At 38.5% G+C, this 19,332-nt stretch overlaps 1 protein-coding gene across 5 annotated transcripts in view; it reads right to left on the minus strand.

Moving 5' to 3' along the window:
- Window positions 1–19,332, minus strand: part of LOC126162129 (mitochondrial dicarboxylate carrier) — an 83,708-nt gene that overhangs the window by 6,200 nt on the left and 58,176 nt on the right. For all 5 annotated transcript variants that reach the window (XM_049918421.1, XM_049918418.1, XM_049918422.1 and 2 more), the window contains exons 4-7: window positions 18,706–18,872; window positions 10,748–10,955; window positions 4,460–4,540; window positions 2,980–3,036 (exon numbers count right to left, since the gene is read on the minus strand). In XM_049918421.1, the coding sequence (XP_049774378.1) occupies window positions 2,980–3,036; window positions 4,460–4,540; window positions 10,748–10,955; window positions 18,706–18,872 (513 nt within the window). The remainder of the gene's footprint in view (window positions 1–2,979; window positions 3,037–4,459; window positions 4,541–10,747; window positions 10,956–18,705; window positions 18,873–19,332) is intronic.

A 19,332-nucleotide genomic window follows, 5' to 3' on the forward strand; every position in this document is an offset into this window, starting at 1 on the left:
CTTACTCCCCCCCCCCCTCCCCCGTGCCCCCATTTCACTGCCACCCACCTAACCACCTGACTGCACAAAGCTGCCCTTCCCTGTCCCCACCACATCCCTATATGCCACAAGGAGCACTTTACCATCCCTCACCCCTACCCTGCTATTATGATTTTACAGTGCTGTGTCACAAGACTCCTGGAGAACATAAGCCCACAGCAAAGGAGAAAAGCATTCAGTTCCCATGAAACTTAAGTACTAATGGGATCAATAAAAATCAAATAATATCAAAAGTATCACATAATCTTCAGTTTCTTAGCAGATTTTTATAGATGTTGAAATGCTTTAGAAATAACACCCCTGGTCAGAATGATGTCAAATTGCAACATAATATTATCGGAGAAGGGGGGAAAACGTATGGCAGAAGAAAAAAATAGTGTGAAAATTGATCAATAGATGGTGCTGTATGTGTCAGGATACGTAAATGAAAGCACATGTCATGTGCCTGACCCACTGAAGTTGGTATAAACACAACGGGTACACTGCTTTTCCTCCTCTTGCGTCTGCGATGTTCAACATGGGTGTCTCAATGCAGGATTGCACTCTGCTTGTAAAGCTGTATTACAAGAATGATGACTACGCACATGTCGCTCTTCCCAAGTTCTGGACACTGGAGGGTTTGAAAAAAGGTGTTGGTCCGATGACTTCCGTGGGTCTTGAGAAAATGATTCAGAAATTTGAAAAGATGGGTTCTTTTTGGTGTGCAACCTGGTAGAGGGAGGAAACAAATTGATTTGACATCAGTGGAAGCATGGCGACAGAATTGCAGGAGGAGACGAGTGGAGGTGTGCAAATGTGTAGTGCATGGAGAATTGCCCGAACATACCCTTTAGCACGGCGCGTAAAATACTACGAAACATCCTTCTTTGCTATCCATTCAAAATTACCCATGTGCATGAGTTGCTTTCTGTTGACCTGCCAGGAAGAAAGACCTTTGCTTTACATTTTCTTGCTCTCATGGAAGTCGACAATGATTGGTTGTAGAAGATTTTGTGGACGGAGGAAGCCCACTTCCATCTGATAGGATATGTCAGTACACAGAATTGTCAAATATGGGCAACAGAAAACCCACACACAAATCAACCAGTACTACTTCATCCTGAGAAGGTTAATGTGTGGTGCAGGTTTACAGTATCATTTATGATAGGGCCATATTTTTTTGAAGACACAGGTGCTTCTGGTCCTGTTACCTGTACCATCACTGGTAAGTGCTAGAAGTGTCTTTTGTGCAACCATGTCATTCCAGCTCTCCAACAGCATGGATGTGATCATTTTTATGCAAGATGGCACACCTCCACACATTGAAAATCCAGTTAAGCAGCTGCTAAAGCACCATTTTGGAAATGCTAGAATTATCAGCAGCCATTTCCCTACAACCTGGCCATGCTAATCACCTGATCTTAATCTGTGTGACTTCTGGCTGTGGGGCTATCTGAAAGATGTTGTGTTCAGTGTTCTAATTGCAAACTTAGCTGCATTGAAGGCACACATTGCGCAACACATTCTGAATGTGAGCCCCGAAACACTTCGATCAGTTGTGGAACATGCTGTTTCTTGATTTCAACTTGTTGCATAATACAGTGGACAGCATACTGAACACGTTTTGTGCCAGTAACACGGAAATTAATAATCCTATTTGATTTTGAGTGATGCTTTTTATGCAGTTTTTTGACTTGGGACAATTAAAAACCAATTTTTCCCATCTGATGTGATAAGACCTTGCTATTGTGGATGGGCTTATGCAACTAACAGTAACACATCTGTACAGCCATGCACACTGAGCAGTACAGTTTGTTTAATGTCAAATGAACACCTTAGGCATTGTTGTATGATTCATTTGTCATTTGCAGTCAACCACTATTAAAATTGTGATGCTTACAGCGCCATTTATTGTTACATTTTGTAACTATTTATTTTTCTTCTGCCATATGTTTTACCCCTTCTCCGATACTATTCCGTTGCAATTACAGACAGCCAATGGTAAGCAGACTACACACACACACACACAACACACACACACACACACACACACACACACGTAAGCAGACTACACACACACACACACACACACACACACACACACACACACACACGACAACTGCCAATATGCATTTTGAAATGTGACACTCTTATATGGACCTAGGGTATGCTCACTCATGTAGGTACAAAGCAAAATCCTCAAGCAGACAGTGCCAATAAACTGTGGACTTTGGCTCAAACAGCTTGGCAGGCCAGTCCTTCATTACGTGTAAACTGAGCGTTCAGTTCCATGTAATGACATACAGGGTTTCCTTTCATGAGGATTGTGAAGATATTGGCTTTTTGTCAATAAGATAACAATGCTGATGTTAAGTACTGAGTTGTTATCTGTTGTACAAGTTTTTAGCTGTACCAGGATGTTCAAGCTGCTCTACACATTGCATGATCTCCAATAAAATTGAATTGTACCCAACAAACAATAACCTCTTCCATTCACAGGATACATAACTTTTCACTCACTCTTCCTTCTTCCCTGCTTGCTAGTAATTTTACACTTACTGATCCTTTAATGACAATTTTTCCGATCAAAATATAATAGAATATAAATTGGTTGAATAAGTTCTGCATCCTTCAATACTCATTTTTTCAGTTTCTCTCTGATATTTTTTGTGTTTTGATCCCTCATTTTGCAACATGTGAATCTTTGTACATTTTAAGATTCAAGACTGAAATGTTTAAATTTCAATAAGTAGTACCAATTTACACATGTCATAGTCAGAAGAGCTGTCAGCTATGTGGCAATTTTATATATCTGCTACAATTTGTATGTCTACTGACATGAAGTATTACTGTTTATGTCAAAGGTACGGTGCATGAACCAATTTGACAGCTAGGGTATGCATTAAACATAGGTTGAGACACACTTTATAAAACCATTGTTGCAACAACATTAAATCTTACCTTGAAGAAACCCAGTGGACCAAGTTTGGCAGTATACGTGGCTATGTGCCATAAGCTCTGCAAAATAACAGAAGACAACAATGATGAATATAAAGATTATGTGAGTTCTTTGGCAGAAGTTTCCAGCATTAGAGTTACAAAATATATGAAAATCAGAATACGTTTTAAAAAATAATGTTACACATGGCCCATACCATTACAGGCCGTAGAAGTTCAAAAGGAAAACAACAAACTAACGGCCATATCAACTTTCACCACCTTAAAATGATCACATACACTGGGTTGCTTTAAAAAATTTCAAGTATGCAAGCAAGGGCTAAGTCAACCTTCTCTAGCATTTTAACTCTGTAACCCCAATGCCAAAATAGTAATAACAATATCAAAAAGGTACCACACATACAAAACATAGTGTTTGGTCCAATACTAAAGTTGACAGTAAAATTTCAAATCAGAACTGTCTGGTTCAAAAGACATATACCTCAACATGTGTCTTTATGCCATGAAATTTAGTTAGATATCAGTAAATCTATTTCACCTACACCACGAAATATAGTTAATCCTCCATTCCCTCTTTTCTGTTACACTGGCAAAAATCTCTAGTACCCATGACCATGTTGTGCAAAGAATTTATTTCAGGTTGAGTTCTTGAGGATTCAGATCATGTCAATGATAGTGTTATCAAACATTATAGATTACAAAAAGAGAAAAAAAGCTGAAAGTTGCCTTGAATAATATGCCACAAAGACACAAATTCAAATTTTTACTACTGACATGATTCTGTGATTTTCTCACCATTAAAACTAATTTCAATCCAAATTTTAGAGTTACACACACTGTAATTTATAGTACACAAAAGAACATAATATTTGTCCATCAGGCATATGTCTGACTCTTTAGTTCTCGGAGCTATCCCCATGCAAAGCTTGAACCATCAGAACCAATTTCTGAACAAATATAGCACACCATATCAAAGGCAAATCTCTCTATGGAGCAAATGTGATTTACATGAGTTATTGTATAAGTATAATATCCTTACAGGAACAACTCTTTAAAACCTATGACAACCCTTTTAAAGACTACTGAATACCTTCATTGTGTGGAAAATTATTATTTTTGTTACTTTACAGTTATTGCTGACAAAACTAAAAAATATTTATACACAAAATGTTTCACTTGAGGGGCACAGAGGATCAAGATCAATAATCAATAAACTAATGGAGGGCTAGTTCTGCAAGGTTTGCAGGAGAGCTTCTGTGAAGTTTGGAAGGTAGGAGACAAGGTATTGGCAGAATTTAAGCTGTGAGGACGGGGCGTGAGTCGTGCTTGGGTAGCTCAGTTGGTAGAGCACTTGCCCGCGAAAGGCAAAAGTCCCGAGTTTGAGTCTCGGTACGGCACACAGTTTTAATCTGCCAGGAAGTTTAATAAACCAATGAAAAGCACAAATTATTTGGGAAAAGGTAGAAAATTGATTAGCACTAACCTTGAATTCTCCAGGCTTTGCGTTCATTGCTCTTGTCTTCATCACATCTAATGGCTGAGTGAGTGTTGTTGCTACTGCACCCTGCAACATTCAGACATGATTATTGAGACACACCTCTCTCTCTTTCTGTGTGTGTAAAATGTCTTAATTACATACTGGAAGTTATCTGCAAAACAAATAGTTTGAATTTTGATGGAAAATTATATTAAAATTCACATTCTTGGTATCAGACTACATTAAACTGGATTGTGTGTGTATTGTGTATTGAACTGGGGACATAGAAACGACGGAAAGGCTTCATCCTGCCGTAGCCCTCAGTGGTTTATAAACTCGCAACAGGCCACAGCAGTCCACCCATCTCACTGCCACCCCACACCGAACCTGGGGTTATCGTGCAGTTTGGACCCCAGTGGACCCCTCCACCCCAGGAATGTCTCATACCCGATGAGAGTGGCCCCAAATGTTTGCGTGGTAAAATAATGATGATGTACATGCACATGTTCAAGCAGCAATCACCCACATAGTGTAACTGAGGTGGAATAATTGGAACCGCCTGCATTTGCCGAGGTAGATGGAAAACAACCTAAAAACCATCCACAGGCTGGCCGGCACAACATTTGGATCACTCATATCAAATGCAATCACTGCATTCAGTGACCTAGCATTTCAATGGAGAGAGGAGCGTACTAGAGAACATAAGATGTGTGAGATAACCTGTTGCAAGATTTCTTAAAAAAGGATAATGCATATACATTCATTCATTCATTGTGTACTGTAGATCTTAAGGATGTGGAATCAGTCAAGTTCACAGGGAGAAGCAACCACTGTTGGCTACTTCTGTAAAATATACTATCAACACTGTAAAATATACTCTCAACAAATTATGACTAGTGATAATCTATTCATACTGATAATTATTGTAGATTATTTTATGTTCATGTACACTATATATTGCAAGAGAAACAACTAATTTGAAAAAAAAACATGGCTTTTTCTCCTGTATTGCTCAGCTGCTGAGTTTATCCAACACTTCAAACAAATCATTTATGTGACTTCATACAAAGCTTTATCACCTGTCTATATAGGCTATAGGCATAGTCAAGTAACATAAACAGGAGAGTTATGTGGAATTTACATCCATGAGTCTAAATATACTGATAAATTGTAGAAGTGATATTAATGAGGTGTTCTTTTACTTGTTTTTTTTTTTTTTTTTTTTTTTTTTTATGTCTGGGGACTTCCAATTATCTGTCTGATGCCCACTAGCTGCCTATTAGAGACTTTTACACCACAATATAAAATTCAACTCTGAATCCTTGGGGGTTGTGAACTGCAGGTGCATCTAAATTCAATCTTGTTATTACCCACAAATATTGTTATGTATTGTATGTATTGATACATAAGTGTAAGAATACCTAAGTCCTTGAAGAAGTTTCTGCAAGAAGTTCAGTTATCAGCATTAGACAATACTGTATCTCATGAATGTACAATAAATACTTTTGCATCACAGCTGCATTCCCCAGAAGATTATGCCATAGGACAGTTCTGAGTGAAGGCATCAAAAGTATGCTAGCAATCCAGTCTGCAGGTCAACACAATGAGAGAGATTTCTGATTGCAAATCAGGCAAAACTCAGCTTTTTGTTTAATATTTCCACATGCTGATGTAACCTCAGTTTATAATTATCTAGTAATTTCACACCTGAGACTTTATCCAGTATGTGCCCACTGATTTCTACATCTAGTACCTGTAAGTTTTTTTGATTTATTTGCAATAGCAGAATATGGCTTCTGTAATATTAAGGGTTAAGCGGTTGGCTGTGAACCGACTGTAAGCCCTTTCCAGTATTCTCCTGTCTGTCTGGTATTTTGGGATTTACAGACCATAATATGTGAATTACTATGAGAATTAATGAACTAAAGACACTTTAGATGCCAAGAATAAAAAAAAAAATAATTTTATTGCTGGTAAAAGGTTCTGGCAGACTCCTATTCTTTTCTTTAACTAAGTCATTATTTGGTGCTACAGTTAAATATTTCATATATTATAAAGGCACAGAGTTCTAGTACTACTAGAGCAAAATAACACAATATAACATTAAAATTACAGAGAGACAGAATGGCTGACTTTTCAGTAGACATATAATTTAAAAATAGAAACATTCATTCACTGCCTTTCACAACTGTTAGTTCTTACCTTACGGAGAACAGAGAGGTATGTTGGGGACGGTTGGAAAGGATGGGTTGGTCACTTAGACACTAGGCTAAGAAGGACCTGTGCGTTGTGAGGTTAAGCAGAGACAAAGAAGGAGCTGGAGGTGGCAGACAGAGTAGGAGGTCAGAGAGAGAGAGAGAGAGAGAGAGAGAGAGAGAGAGAGAGAGAGAGAGAGAGAGCTTTAAATGTGTCTATCAGCAATATATGGAATTTCATCTCTTGAAGCTAAGTAGTGACCTATCAATCTGTCTCTCCGTAATTTTACAGTTTTCTCAATGGAATTTTCCTTTTGATACAATAAAATTATAAATTATCTTGGATTTGACCCAACAAAATATAATAACAAATATTCAGAGAAGAATCTGGAAACATGGCAGACCATCATAGGTATTTTTCATGTAGGAATTGTTGCGGCATCAGCTGCAGGCAAAACTTCAGAAACAGCCAAGGTGTGAGCAGGCCCACCATAAATGAAATGCTTGACCTGGGTGCTAAAAAGATGCTGGTACAGCATTTAGCAACACAGCAGTCTACCATAGCAGTGGAATGTGTTACTTCATGCTGAGGCACAAAGCTACACTTCTACAGCCGTCCATGTGATGAGAAGTGAGCTCCTGTGATACTCTATGCTCTATCCACCACTCAGTAGCACTTGTTCTTGAACTGCCAACCTCTGCCAGCACCATGACAATCTCTGTGACAGTCATCAATCCAATGTTTGGCCTCACTGTTACAACCTCACCATATACAACTATGTGAAGCTGTTTATCTACAAGCTGCCAGATTGACCTTACATTTCTGGGTCTGAAACTGGTACTGTCAAGAGGAGGCTACTCGCAGGGTGTCACCGCCTGACTTTCTAGCCGACTCCAAGGGTCGTTGGTCAAATGCAGGGTGTTTACTCGCCCTCACCTGCAGTATATGCGAGGCTGGCCATACTGTCACTGGCAATGAGCTGACTCCGGCTTCGTATCAGTAAATCCATTTGTACTTTCGGCTGTGTTATGCTGAGGTGGCATTCTGCCACCCCAGTGATTACATCCACCGTGCAGTTCCTGGGTACAGACATCAACCTCTTTGATGGAAGCTTTGATTAATGATGAATGCTGTTATTGAGTGAGCACTCTTGATTCCACACTTAACGCAGTATTGGAAGAGAACCCATACATGCCATTCTTGGGCAGAAGTGGCCATCCTGGCTAGTATGATGTCGGTGTTGCCTTCTGCTCTGTCACACCATCACAGGACCATGAACAGAAGATTACACTAATTACAGCATGCACAGAAGCATTTAAGCAGTCATCCTTTCCACACACTACATATAAATGGATATGTGATACAATGGGAAGTACCCTCTTCCATGGACTTCACAGTAGTTTGCCGAGTATATGTAGAAATATATTATGTAAAAGGGAGATCAAGGTTTAATGTCCCAGTAATGGTGAAATCATTAGAGACGATGTTCAAGTTAAGACTGAACAGAAAAGGCAAAGAAAATCATGTATATCCTTCAATAAAAAACATCATGACATTCATCTTACTTAATTTATAAATATCACAGAAAACCTAAATCTGAATGATAGCTTGGGAATTTGAACCCTGCTGTTCATGAATAGTGCCTTAAATACTGCACCACTACCCTCAGCCATAATATACAGGATGTTCATAAATTCCCAGTACAAATTTCTAGGACTTGTAGAGGGAAGTAAGTACATAATATTTTGAATAGGAGCCCATGTCCCAAAATGTGCCATTTTCATGCTACAACTAAACTACTGGCCATTAAAATTGCTACACCAAGAAGAAATGCAGATGATAAACAGGTATTCATTGGACAAATGTATTATACTAGAACCGACATGTGATTACATTTTCACGCAATTTGGGTGCATAGAACCTGAGAAATCAGTACCCAGAACAACCACCTCTGGCCGTAATAATGGCCTTGATACGCCTGGGCATTGAGTCAAACAGAGCTTGGATGGCGTGTACAGGTACAGCTGCCCATGCAGATTCAACACGATACCACAGTTCATCAAGAGTAGTGACTGGCGTAATGTGACGAGCCAGTTGCTCGGCCACCATTAACCAGATGTTTTCAACTGGTGAGAGATCTGGAAAATGTGCTGGCCAGGGCAGCAGTCGAACATTTTCTGTATCCAGAAAGGCCCGTACAGCACCTGCAACATGCTGTCGTGCATTATCCTACTGATATGTAGGGTTTCGCAGGGATCGAATGAAGGGTAGTGCCATGGGTCGTAACACATCTGAAATGTAACGTCCACTGTTCAAAGTGCCGTCAATGCGAACAAGAGGTGACTGAGACGTGTAACCAATGGCACCCTATACCATCATGCTGGGTGATATGCCAGTATGGCGATGATGAATACACGCTTCCAATGTGCGTTCACTACGATGTCGCCAAACCCGGATGCGACCATCATGATGCTGAAAACAGAACCTGGATTCATCTGAAAAAATGATGTTTTGCCATTCGTGTACCCTGGTTCATCATTGAGTACACCATCACAGGCACTCCTGTCTGTGATGCAGCGTCAATGGTAACCGCAGCCATGGTCTCCGAGCTGATAGTCCATGCTGCGGCAAACGTCGTCGAACTGTTCGTGCAAATGGTTGTTGTCTTGCAAACGTCCCCATCTGTTGACTCGGGGATCGAGACGTGGCTGCACGATCCGTTACAGCCATGCAGACAAGATGGCTGTCATCTCGACTGCTAGTGATAAGAGGCCATTGGGATCCAGCACGGCGTTCCGTATTACCCTCCTGAACCCACCGATTCCATATTCTGCTAACAGTCATTGGATCTCTACCAACGTGAGCAGCAATGTCGCGATACGGTAAACCGCAATCGCGATAGGCTACAATCCGACCTTTATCAAAGTCGGAAACGTGATTATATGCATTTCTCCTCCTTACACGAGGCATCACAACAACGTTTCACCAGGCAATGCTGGTCAATTGCTGTTTGTGTATGAGAAATCGGTTGGAAACTTTCCTCATGTCAGCACGTTGTAGGTCTCGCCACCGGCGTCAACCTTGTGTGAATGCCCTGAAAAGCTAATCATTTGCATATCACAGCATCTTCTTCCTGTCGGTTAAATTTCGCGTCTGTAGCATGTCATCTTCATGGTGTAGCAATTTTAATGGCCAGTAATGTATCTGAAAACATGTTGGTAATGCAACCATTTTCACAAGTAACTTATTAGGTGTGACCCAGTATATCATTTTTTTTTTAAATTCCACTCATTAACAACCAAAAAACTGGTCATTTAGTCATCAATGGGTTCTCTTCAACATGGTGCAGTACAGCCTCTTCCAGTTCAGGTGTTCAGTGTCTCCCTGGAGCACCACAGTCATGCCTGCTCATGGTAAAGGTATCCCTTTCTCAAAATTGTTGCATAATTATGGCAAAAATGGTACACCATGGAGTCATATATTGTGGATGGCTGGTGACACGCAGCTCTTCCGTTACCTTGAGCTTCACCATACAGAAGGATCATGTCTGTGTATTCTGCAAATGTGTACTCAAGCACGTTGCTCCAACACTCACAGACACATGAATGAGGCTTGAACCAGGTCAGAGAGGTAGGATGGACATTACACGACATCAGCCGATCCCATGTAAGCACCCCCCACCACGATTACACTGTTGCATACTTTCCTAGCAAACATGTTTTCAAATATCTGTAGCACAGAAATGGTACATTTCCAGACATGGGCTCCAATTCAAAATATCATCTACTCAGTCCCTTCTGCAAGGCCTAGAAGTTTGTAACATTAATTTCCAAACACACCATATATCGTGACACATGAATGACAGCATTTGAAAATTCTCATTAAGGGACTCGACTCTGTCAGAGAAATCAATAATGATGCAGGATATGAACAATCGCCTTAATCTACTGATATGACCATAAGTAATAAAGAAATACTTTTACACAGTTTCAGGGTCTTTACATACTCCGAGCACAAATATGAAAGGGTGTAGAAGTGTCAGTTTCTGCACTAGGAGAAATTATTTAGTGCATCAGTTATGTAAATACAAGTACTTACTGCTGAAAGACTAGCAAGAAAGTGTGTGCTGAGGTTGTCTGACATGCCAGCATATGTTAGTAGCAACATTTTGAATTGATCATAGAAAGAGAGTTGTCCAATAGTCATGAGTACAGCGCGACCAGTGGCAGTGGATGCCCCTGAGAACAGCCGCCGTAGACCTTCTTCACGAAGAACTCTAACCACTCCGTCTAGGGCATGGCGGTAGCTGTAAAATACCTACTTTCATTAGTATTAATACATGATATGAAATACAGGTACAATATTTACAGAGAGAGATATCAAACATTCATTTACAATAATGGAAAGGTAAGAACTGCTAGTGTACACAACCAAATAAGAGAAAACTTTATTCTACTTTACAAAAGTGAGTAAATTATAACTATTCAGAATTTGTGCTCCCATTATATTTCAGTATGAAGAAGAATCATTAGGGATATGGAACATAATCTTGAAATAAAGTTCTCTCACAGTACACACACACACACACACACACACACACACACACACACACACACACACACAAAAGAGAGAGAGAGAGAGAGAGAGAGAGAGAGAACTGTTAATCTGAAAACCTGTATTATTTAGTAGTTGTTTCTCTGCTACTGTACACTTCTCATTCATCCAGGTACAAAATATTTCACTTGTTATACAAGTGTTGATACTGATGCTGCACAGGAACAAATACTGCAATGGCACATGGCAATCACCATGATACTCTGGCCTGTTGGACAGGCAGGGCAGCAGGTGGTGCAGTTTTAACTGAGGATAAACTATGTGAGTTGAGAGTAGGAAAAGTCTGTGTCATTGATATTTACAAAATATCAATGTTGAAAACTTGGGCATCAATGTTTAAGACCAATATTGAACTCTTTGTGTGCAATGTAACACTGACGTTAAAGACAAAATATTGACCTTTGATGTTGACAAAAAACAAGGCTACTTGTTATCACTGTCAATAATTTTTTTGTCATTTAAACAAATCGTTTTAGGACATGTCTCATAATGACCTCATTATAGTGGTTAAAGGATTAGAAATATTTGGAATAAAACAGTCAGCTACAGGGTTTTGCACACATGTTCATCTGGCAGCAAAAAACTTTATTGAAAAGACTGACAAACTGCTTGAGTGGATTATTGCTGTGAAAAGAACTGCAGTTTGGCTTCGACAAAGTGTAGTAGCAAGTGATGATCTAAGAAAAAACTCATACCTAAACTGTAATTCAAGAAGTATCCATTATCTGGTACTCAGTGTTTTATTCAAGTGAAAGATTTTTTTTCCAGCTGTGTCAGGTAATCATTAATATCATTAAATGCCATGCTAGTGTACCACCCAAGCAAACAATCACAGGCATCGCAGATCTGGCAGATGGTTGTGACAGTCTGCAGTCTACAGGAGTGGCTGCTCATTAACTTTGCACAGCAAAGTACATTGCATGCAGTAAATCAATCTTAATAACAAATATGTTGAACATCAAAGTATCTGACATGCAACCAACACAGACTATTGCAGAATATCTGAAGAGTAACATCATGACACAAATCAAAAAAAGCTTAATAGCAACTGAACATGTTAACATATTACCCACATGAACATCATTGTAGATTAATGACATACACCTGATAAATGCTTCAGTATGTTTGAAGGCAATTAAAACCATCAGAGATTTGGTTCCAGTTGTTGTAAAGACTGTCAGTGACAATGTGCAACACATTGTACATTACAGGTGAACAGAGTAACCATTTTGATTTATGGAGTGAACAATATAAAAAAATACCCAAAAAGAACCATTTCCAAATTGAAATAGAAACAATGAGTTGTTATCTGAAAGACAGCCTTCTAGATCTTACACAAGATATCTTGGATGTGGAATCATAACATCAGTACTATCGATTCAAAGATATAAAAAATTACACAGAAGTATTTGAGTTTCATACCACACCATCAGCTACTAAAAGCCTATTCTCAAAAGTAGGTTATGCTCCCTATTAACAACACAACAGACTGAAGAGAAACTTCTCTCAAAACTATCATTGTTATAGTCTTTATACAAAATGTTGTGGAATATGTCATGTTAATTAACACTGCATTAACTGATTAATAAATGTGATAGTAGATGTACTTGTATGTTGCTTTATATATCACTCTATAAATTCATCATTTAACATGTTTTGAGGTTGTTATTATCAGCCATCAATGTTTGAACACTTATGATGGAATTGAAATCATCTTCGATGATGACATGTCAACACTGGACATCTCTTATTTGGGAGTGACCTTAGAGAGAAGCCTGAGAAAATTAATCAACCATTTAACATGTAAGACTGTTATGCCAGCAGAATCTTCTCACATCATTGTGCACGAACTGCAACTGAAACCTTACAAAGTAATGGTAGTGTATCAACTGACCAATTCTAACACTATTGCTCGATGTGAGTACTGCAACTGGGTACTGAAGTCCATGTATATTGCCAAGGTGATCTTAAAATGTTGCTTTCTTCTCATGAAGCATGGCTGCTTTTATCAGTATATGTGAACTCGTAGAACTATCGATTGCTGGCATTCTAAAATCCTCATTAATTACATCAAAGGCCTCTGCATGATGTGAAAACAGGAGTGTGGTGGCCAATTACTGAAACACTAAATACTGGACCAACGTCTTTCCAACAATCTGTAACTTCTGATATATGTCTGAACAATGTCTTAGAACTTTTTTCAGAGAACTAACCACTAACAAAAAGACCCACAATTATTTTATGTAGCACAATGCAGGAGCTCACATTGCCATTGTGTTTATGACAGTATTAATAGGTGTTTTTGATGATAGGGTAATTCATGTTGCAGTAATTGATAAAGTCTGAAACAATTGGATCTTTTGGTTGAACCCCAAGACCATATGCAGTTTATTCCAGTAAAAGGGAGAGACAGCACAAGTAAACTGCCTTATTCATGGAACTCTGATATGCTCATATGCTACAGCAATATTCACACAACTGAACCTCTCTCTCTCATTTTGAGCTTAGTAAAAGAAGAAGCACCAGTTGCATTTCTCTAAATGAGTTCAGGGTGCATCAAACATCAAAAGTATTAAATAAGGCAATCGAATGAAGAATGCATAGAAATGTAACATTATGCAAGTCTCCATCCATCCATTCATTCATTCAGTAGGTGCAAATGACACTGAAATTTTCAAACAGTACTTCAGAACACAACAATATCTAGATGTCTGTAATCACATAAAGGCAAATTTGAAACTACACATGTAGCGCTATGTTCCTTGGATAATGAATTCTGAATATTACGAAAAGTAAATGATGTAATTGCAACTGTGGACAAGAAACGGTATAAAGACAAAAACTAATTGGGCAGAAATATAACTTGAACCAAGCTTGAGCCATAGAAAGTGAAAGAAAATGTAAACATCAACTAGTCAACAGGGAGCATTATAGCACAGAAATGGAAGGGGTGACCCAAAACATATTCTTTGAACAGACAGTAATTACATTCACAATGAAAATATTACCTGGTGCAATAGGGATGAACAACGCCAGTCTCTGTTTATCACAAAGACAGGTTAGAAACAATCATGCTGTAGCAACAATAGCAATCACAAAGACTGACAGTAGAGCTGGCTGGGGGAAATTACATATTGAATAAACTAGGCATTCAAGCACTTTATTGAAGCTCAAATAGAGAGGGATGCATGAAACCATTTAACATCAGATGTCAAAAGAAATAATTTAGCAGTGAAACAGCACTGCCTAACGCCACACTAAATGGTTCCTCTGTAAACCTAAACAGGATTTCTCACAGCATCCTTGCACAATATGGTGATACATCAAGACTGTAGTGCAGAAATAAAAACTCACACACACATCAGTTACAAAGGCACAATAAAAACCATAGTTTTAATGCTTTTTTATATTCAAAATAAATTTTGAAAGCCATAGTAATAATAATAATAATAATAATAATAATAATAATAATAATAATAATGTAGGAGCACTCACTACACTAAATATACACACTAGGCAGAGATCAGAACCAACCAACACACAGAAGAAACCCACAAAACCAGCATGGCAACACAGACTACAGATCAGAATAGAAAAACTGAGAAAAGACATCGGACACCTAACACAATTTATAAGAAATGAAATATCAGACAAAAAACGAAAAAGGTTAGGTAAAATCTCACAACAAGAAGCAATAGAGCAATTAGATGAAAAGAAGCAGAAATTACAAGCATTGGCCAAACGACTTAGAAGATACAAAAAAAGTGAAAATAGAAGGAAACAAAACCAAACATTCAACACAAACCAAAAGAGATTTTACCAAACAATAGATAACACACACATTAAAATAGACAATCCACCAAACATAACAGACATGGAACACTTCTGGAGCTACATATAGTCAAACCCGGTACAACATAACAGGCATGCACGGTGGATACAAGCAGAAACAGACTCATACAAGATGATACCACAAATGCCTGAAGTGATAATTTTGCAACATGAAGTCACCCGAGCAATTAATATTACGCACAATTGGAAAGCCCCTGGAAATGATAAAATAGCAAATTTCTGGTTAAAGAAGTTCACCTCAACACATTCACATCTAACTAAATTATTCACTTTGGAGGTGTGGCGGTGGGGCTTGTAGTCCCGTACCACCCTCTGACGGTGACAGTACTACATAAGTAGTGATAGTGCTGCACGAGTCAGGCAGAAAATTTTGCCTCACAGGGCAGTGACTGCGTCACTGCAATTCACTTTGGGGGTGTAGCGGTGGGGCTTGTGGTCCCGTACCACCCTCTGACGGTGACAGTACTACACTGCTGCAAAGGAGCACAATGATGTAAAGAGCAACTGATAATAGATACAGAGGTGACATATCAAGCTAAACCCCTTAAAACCCACATCCTTTCGTCTTTCCCTCTCCTTCCCTCTTTCCTGATGAGGCAACAGTTTGTTGCGAAAGCTTGAATTTTGTGTGTATGTTTGTGTTCGTTTGTGTGTCTGTCGACCTGCCAGCACTTTCATTTGGTAAGTCACATCATCTTTGTTTTTAGGTATAAATTATTTAACAGTTACATTGCAGACCCATACACATTCCCTGATACACTTACACATGGAATAACCTATCTGAAACCTAAAGATCAAGCAGACACAGCAAACCCAGCTAAATATCGCCCCATAACATGCCTACCAACAATCTACAAAATATTAACTTCAGTCATTACACAGAAATTAATGACACATACAACACAGAACAAAATTATAAATGAAGAACAAAAAGGCTGCTGCAAAGGAGCACAAGGATGTAAAGAGCAACTGATAATAGATACAGAGGTGACATATCAAGCTAAAACTAAACAAAGGTCACTACACTACGCATACATTGATTACCAAAAAGCTTTTGATAGTGTACCCCACTCATGGTTACTACAAACATTGGAAATATACAAAGTAGATCCTAAATTGATACAGTTCCTAAACATAGTAATGAAAAATTGGAAAACCACACTTAATATCCAAACAAACTCTAATAATATCACATCACAACTAATACAGATTAAGCGTGGAATATACCAAGGAGACTCATTAAGTCCTTTCTGGTTCTGTCTTGCTCTGAACCCGCTATCCAACATGCTAAATAATACAAATTATGGATATAATATTACTGGAACGTACCCACACAAAATCACACATTTGCTAAACGTGGATGATCTAAAACTACTGGCAGCAACCAATCAACAACTCAACCAATTACTAAAGATAACAGAAGTATTCAGCAATGATATAAATATGGCTTTTGGAACAGACAAATGTAAGAAAAATAGCATAGTCAAGGGAAAACACACTAAACAAGAAGATTACATATTGAATAACCACAGTGACTCCATAGAAGCGATGGAAAAAACAGATGCCTATAAATATCTAGGATACAGACAAAAAATAGGAATAGATAATACAAATATTAAAGAAGAACTAAAAGAAAAATACAGACAAAGACTAACAAAAATACTGAAAACAGAATTGACAGCAAGAAACAAGACAAAAGCTATAAATACTTATGCTATACCAATATTGACCTACTCATTTGGAGCAGTGAAGTGGAGTAACACAGACCTAGAAGCACTCAATACACTTACACGATCACAATGCCACAGATATAGAATACATCACATACATTCAGCAACAGAAAGATTCACATTAAGCAGAAAGGAAGGAGGAAGGGGATTTATCGACATAAGAAACCTACATTATGGACAGGTAGACAATTTAAGAAAATTCTTTCTAGAACGAGCAGAAACTAGCAAAATACACAAAGCAATCACTCATATAAATACTTCGGCTACACCACTGCAATTTCATAACCACTTCTACAACCCTTTAGATCACATAACATACACAGATATGAAGAAAGTAAATTGGAAAAAGAAAACACTACATGGCAAGCACCCGTATCATCTAACACAGCCACACATCGATCAAGACGCATCCAACACATGGCTAAGAAAAGGCAATATATACAGTGAGACGGAAGGATTCATGATTCCAATACAGGATCAAACAATAAACACCAGATATTACAGCAAGCATATTATTAAAGATCCCAACACCACAACAGATAAATGCAGACTTTGCAAACAACAAATAGAAACAGTAGATCACATCACAAGTGGATGTACAATACTAGCAAATACAGAATACCCCAGAAGACATGACAATGTAGCAAAAATAATACATCAACAGCTTGCCTTACAACATAAACTTATAAAACAACATGTTCCCACATACAAGTATGCACCACAAAATGTACTGGAGAATGATGAATACAAATTATACTGGAACAGAACCATTATAACAGATAAAACAACACCACATAACAAACCTGATATCATACTCACCAATAAAAAGAAGAAAGTAACACAACTAATTGAAATATCCATACCCAATACAACAAATATACAAAAGAAAACAGGAGAAAAAATTGAAAAATACATCCAACTGGCTGAGGAAGTCAAGGACATGTGGCATCAGGATAAAGTTGACATTATACCAATTATACTATCAACTACAGGAGTCATACCACACAATATCCACCAGTACATCAATGCAATACAGCTACATCCAAACTTATATATACAATTACAGAAATCCGTAATTATTGATACATGTTCAATTACCCGAAAGTTCCTAAATGCAATATAACATATACCGTACAGTTAAAAGGAAGTGATGCTTGATCAAGGTCCGCGTCACTTTCCATTTTTAACCAGACTTAACGTCTGAGAAAGTAAAGAAATAATAATAATAATAATAATAAACAACATTCTGAAAGGGGTAGATTGCTACTTGTAAAGATGACTGCAGATCAGCACAATGAAAATATTGTTACACACAAGTTTTTGGCCAGAGCCTCTTTCTGAAAACAGAAATTCACACACATTCACACAAGCGAAGAACACCTCACATATACATGACATATTACCTCCAGCCAGTCCGTCTAGAACTAGAACAGAAACATGTTGAACGGGAGCAAAAATCCAAAGTGGGGTGGGGAGGGGGGAGTGACAGCAGGGTATAATGATGGAAGAGGAATCGGCACTGCCCCATGCAGCATGGAGGGACTAGAGATGGTAGGACAAGGCTGACAGGCACAGTGTCAGGAGGCTGTGTGGGAAGGAGAGGAGGTGGAAAAAAATGGGTAGTGGAAAGGAGAGGAACAGAGAGAGGGTAAAAGATTGGTGGGCGCACCAGCAGACAGCAGCACACAAAGAAGGTGAGGGGAGTCAGACTGTGAGAAGGTGACAGGACAGAGGGGACAGAAACAGTTAGTTGGAGGGTGTGGGGACAGTAGATAACAAACGGAATAAAAACTATTATTACCATCAACCAATCTATTCAGATCAAAGAAAATGGAAACCATATAGTAAATTATTACTAACTTTCTTCGTAATTCAGGAGATAATTTGATGTCATTCTGCATGCGTACGTTAACCAGGTCTCCAGGGGTGCCAACAAAGCCTCCAGCAGCACCAGCAACTGCTGCCATTCCAATTCGTTGGTAAAAAGGTATTGCTTCACCAGATGGGGCGACAGCCTGCTTTGTCACCTGCAATCCATACAATGCCTGTTGAAGTCTATATGATTTTCACATTAGTATCTTCACATTAATAAATGGAAATGATAGCAATGGACTGGCAAAAAAGTTATTTCCTCAAGTTTCCACACTGTGATATATAAGGTATTCACAGTTACTGAGATAAATGCACCAACTCAAGGCAGAATTTCCTGACTTCTGAACTTTCAATGCCAATGTGGTACTGAATGGAAACACAATATCTCAAAATTAATTAGTAATTACCACCACAAGGATCATAACCTTACCTCACCAACTGCGTACATAATAGCAGTGGTGTGATCAGTTGTGTTCACTTTTTTCGAGCTGCAGAACATCAGTATTTATTTCCTTTGTCTGCCACAGCATAACTGCCATAAACTTTTATGGCAGACTTCAATGATGTTGTAATTGATTAACTAGTAGATAAACTGTGGGTTATCTGACCTTTTGA

The sequence above is a fragment of the Schistocerca cancellata genome, chromosome 2 (assembly GCF_023864275.1).
Source record: "Schistocerca cancellata isolate TAMUIC-IGC-003103 chromosome 2, iqSchCanc2.1, whole genome shotgun sequence".
Taxonomy (NCBI): Eukaryota; Metazoa; Arthropoda; class Insecta; order Orthoptera; family Acrididae; genus Schistocerca; species Schistocerca cancellata.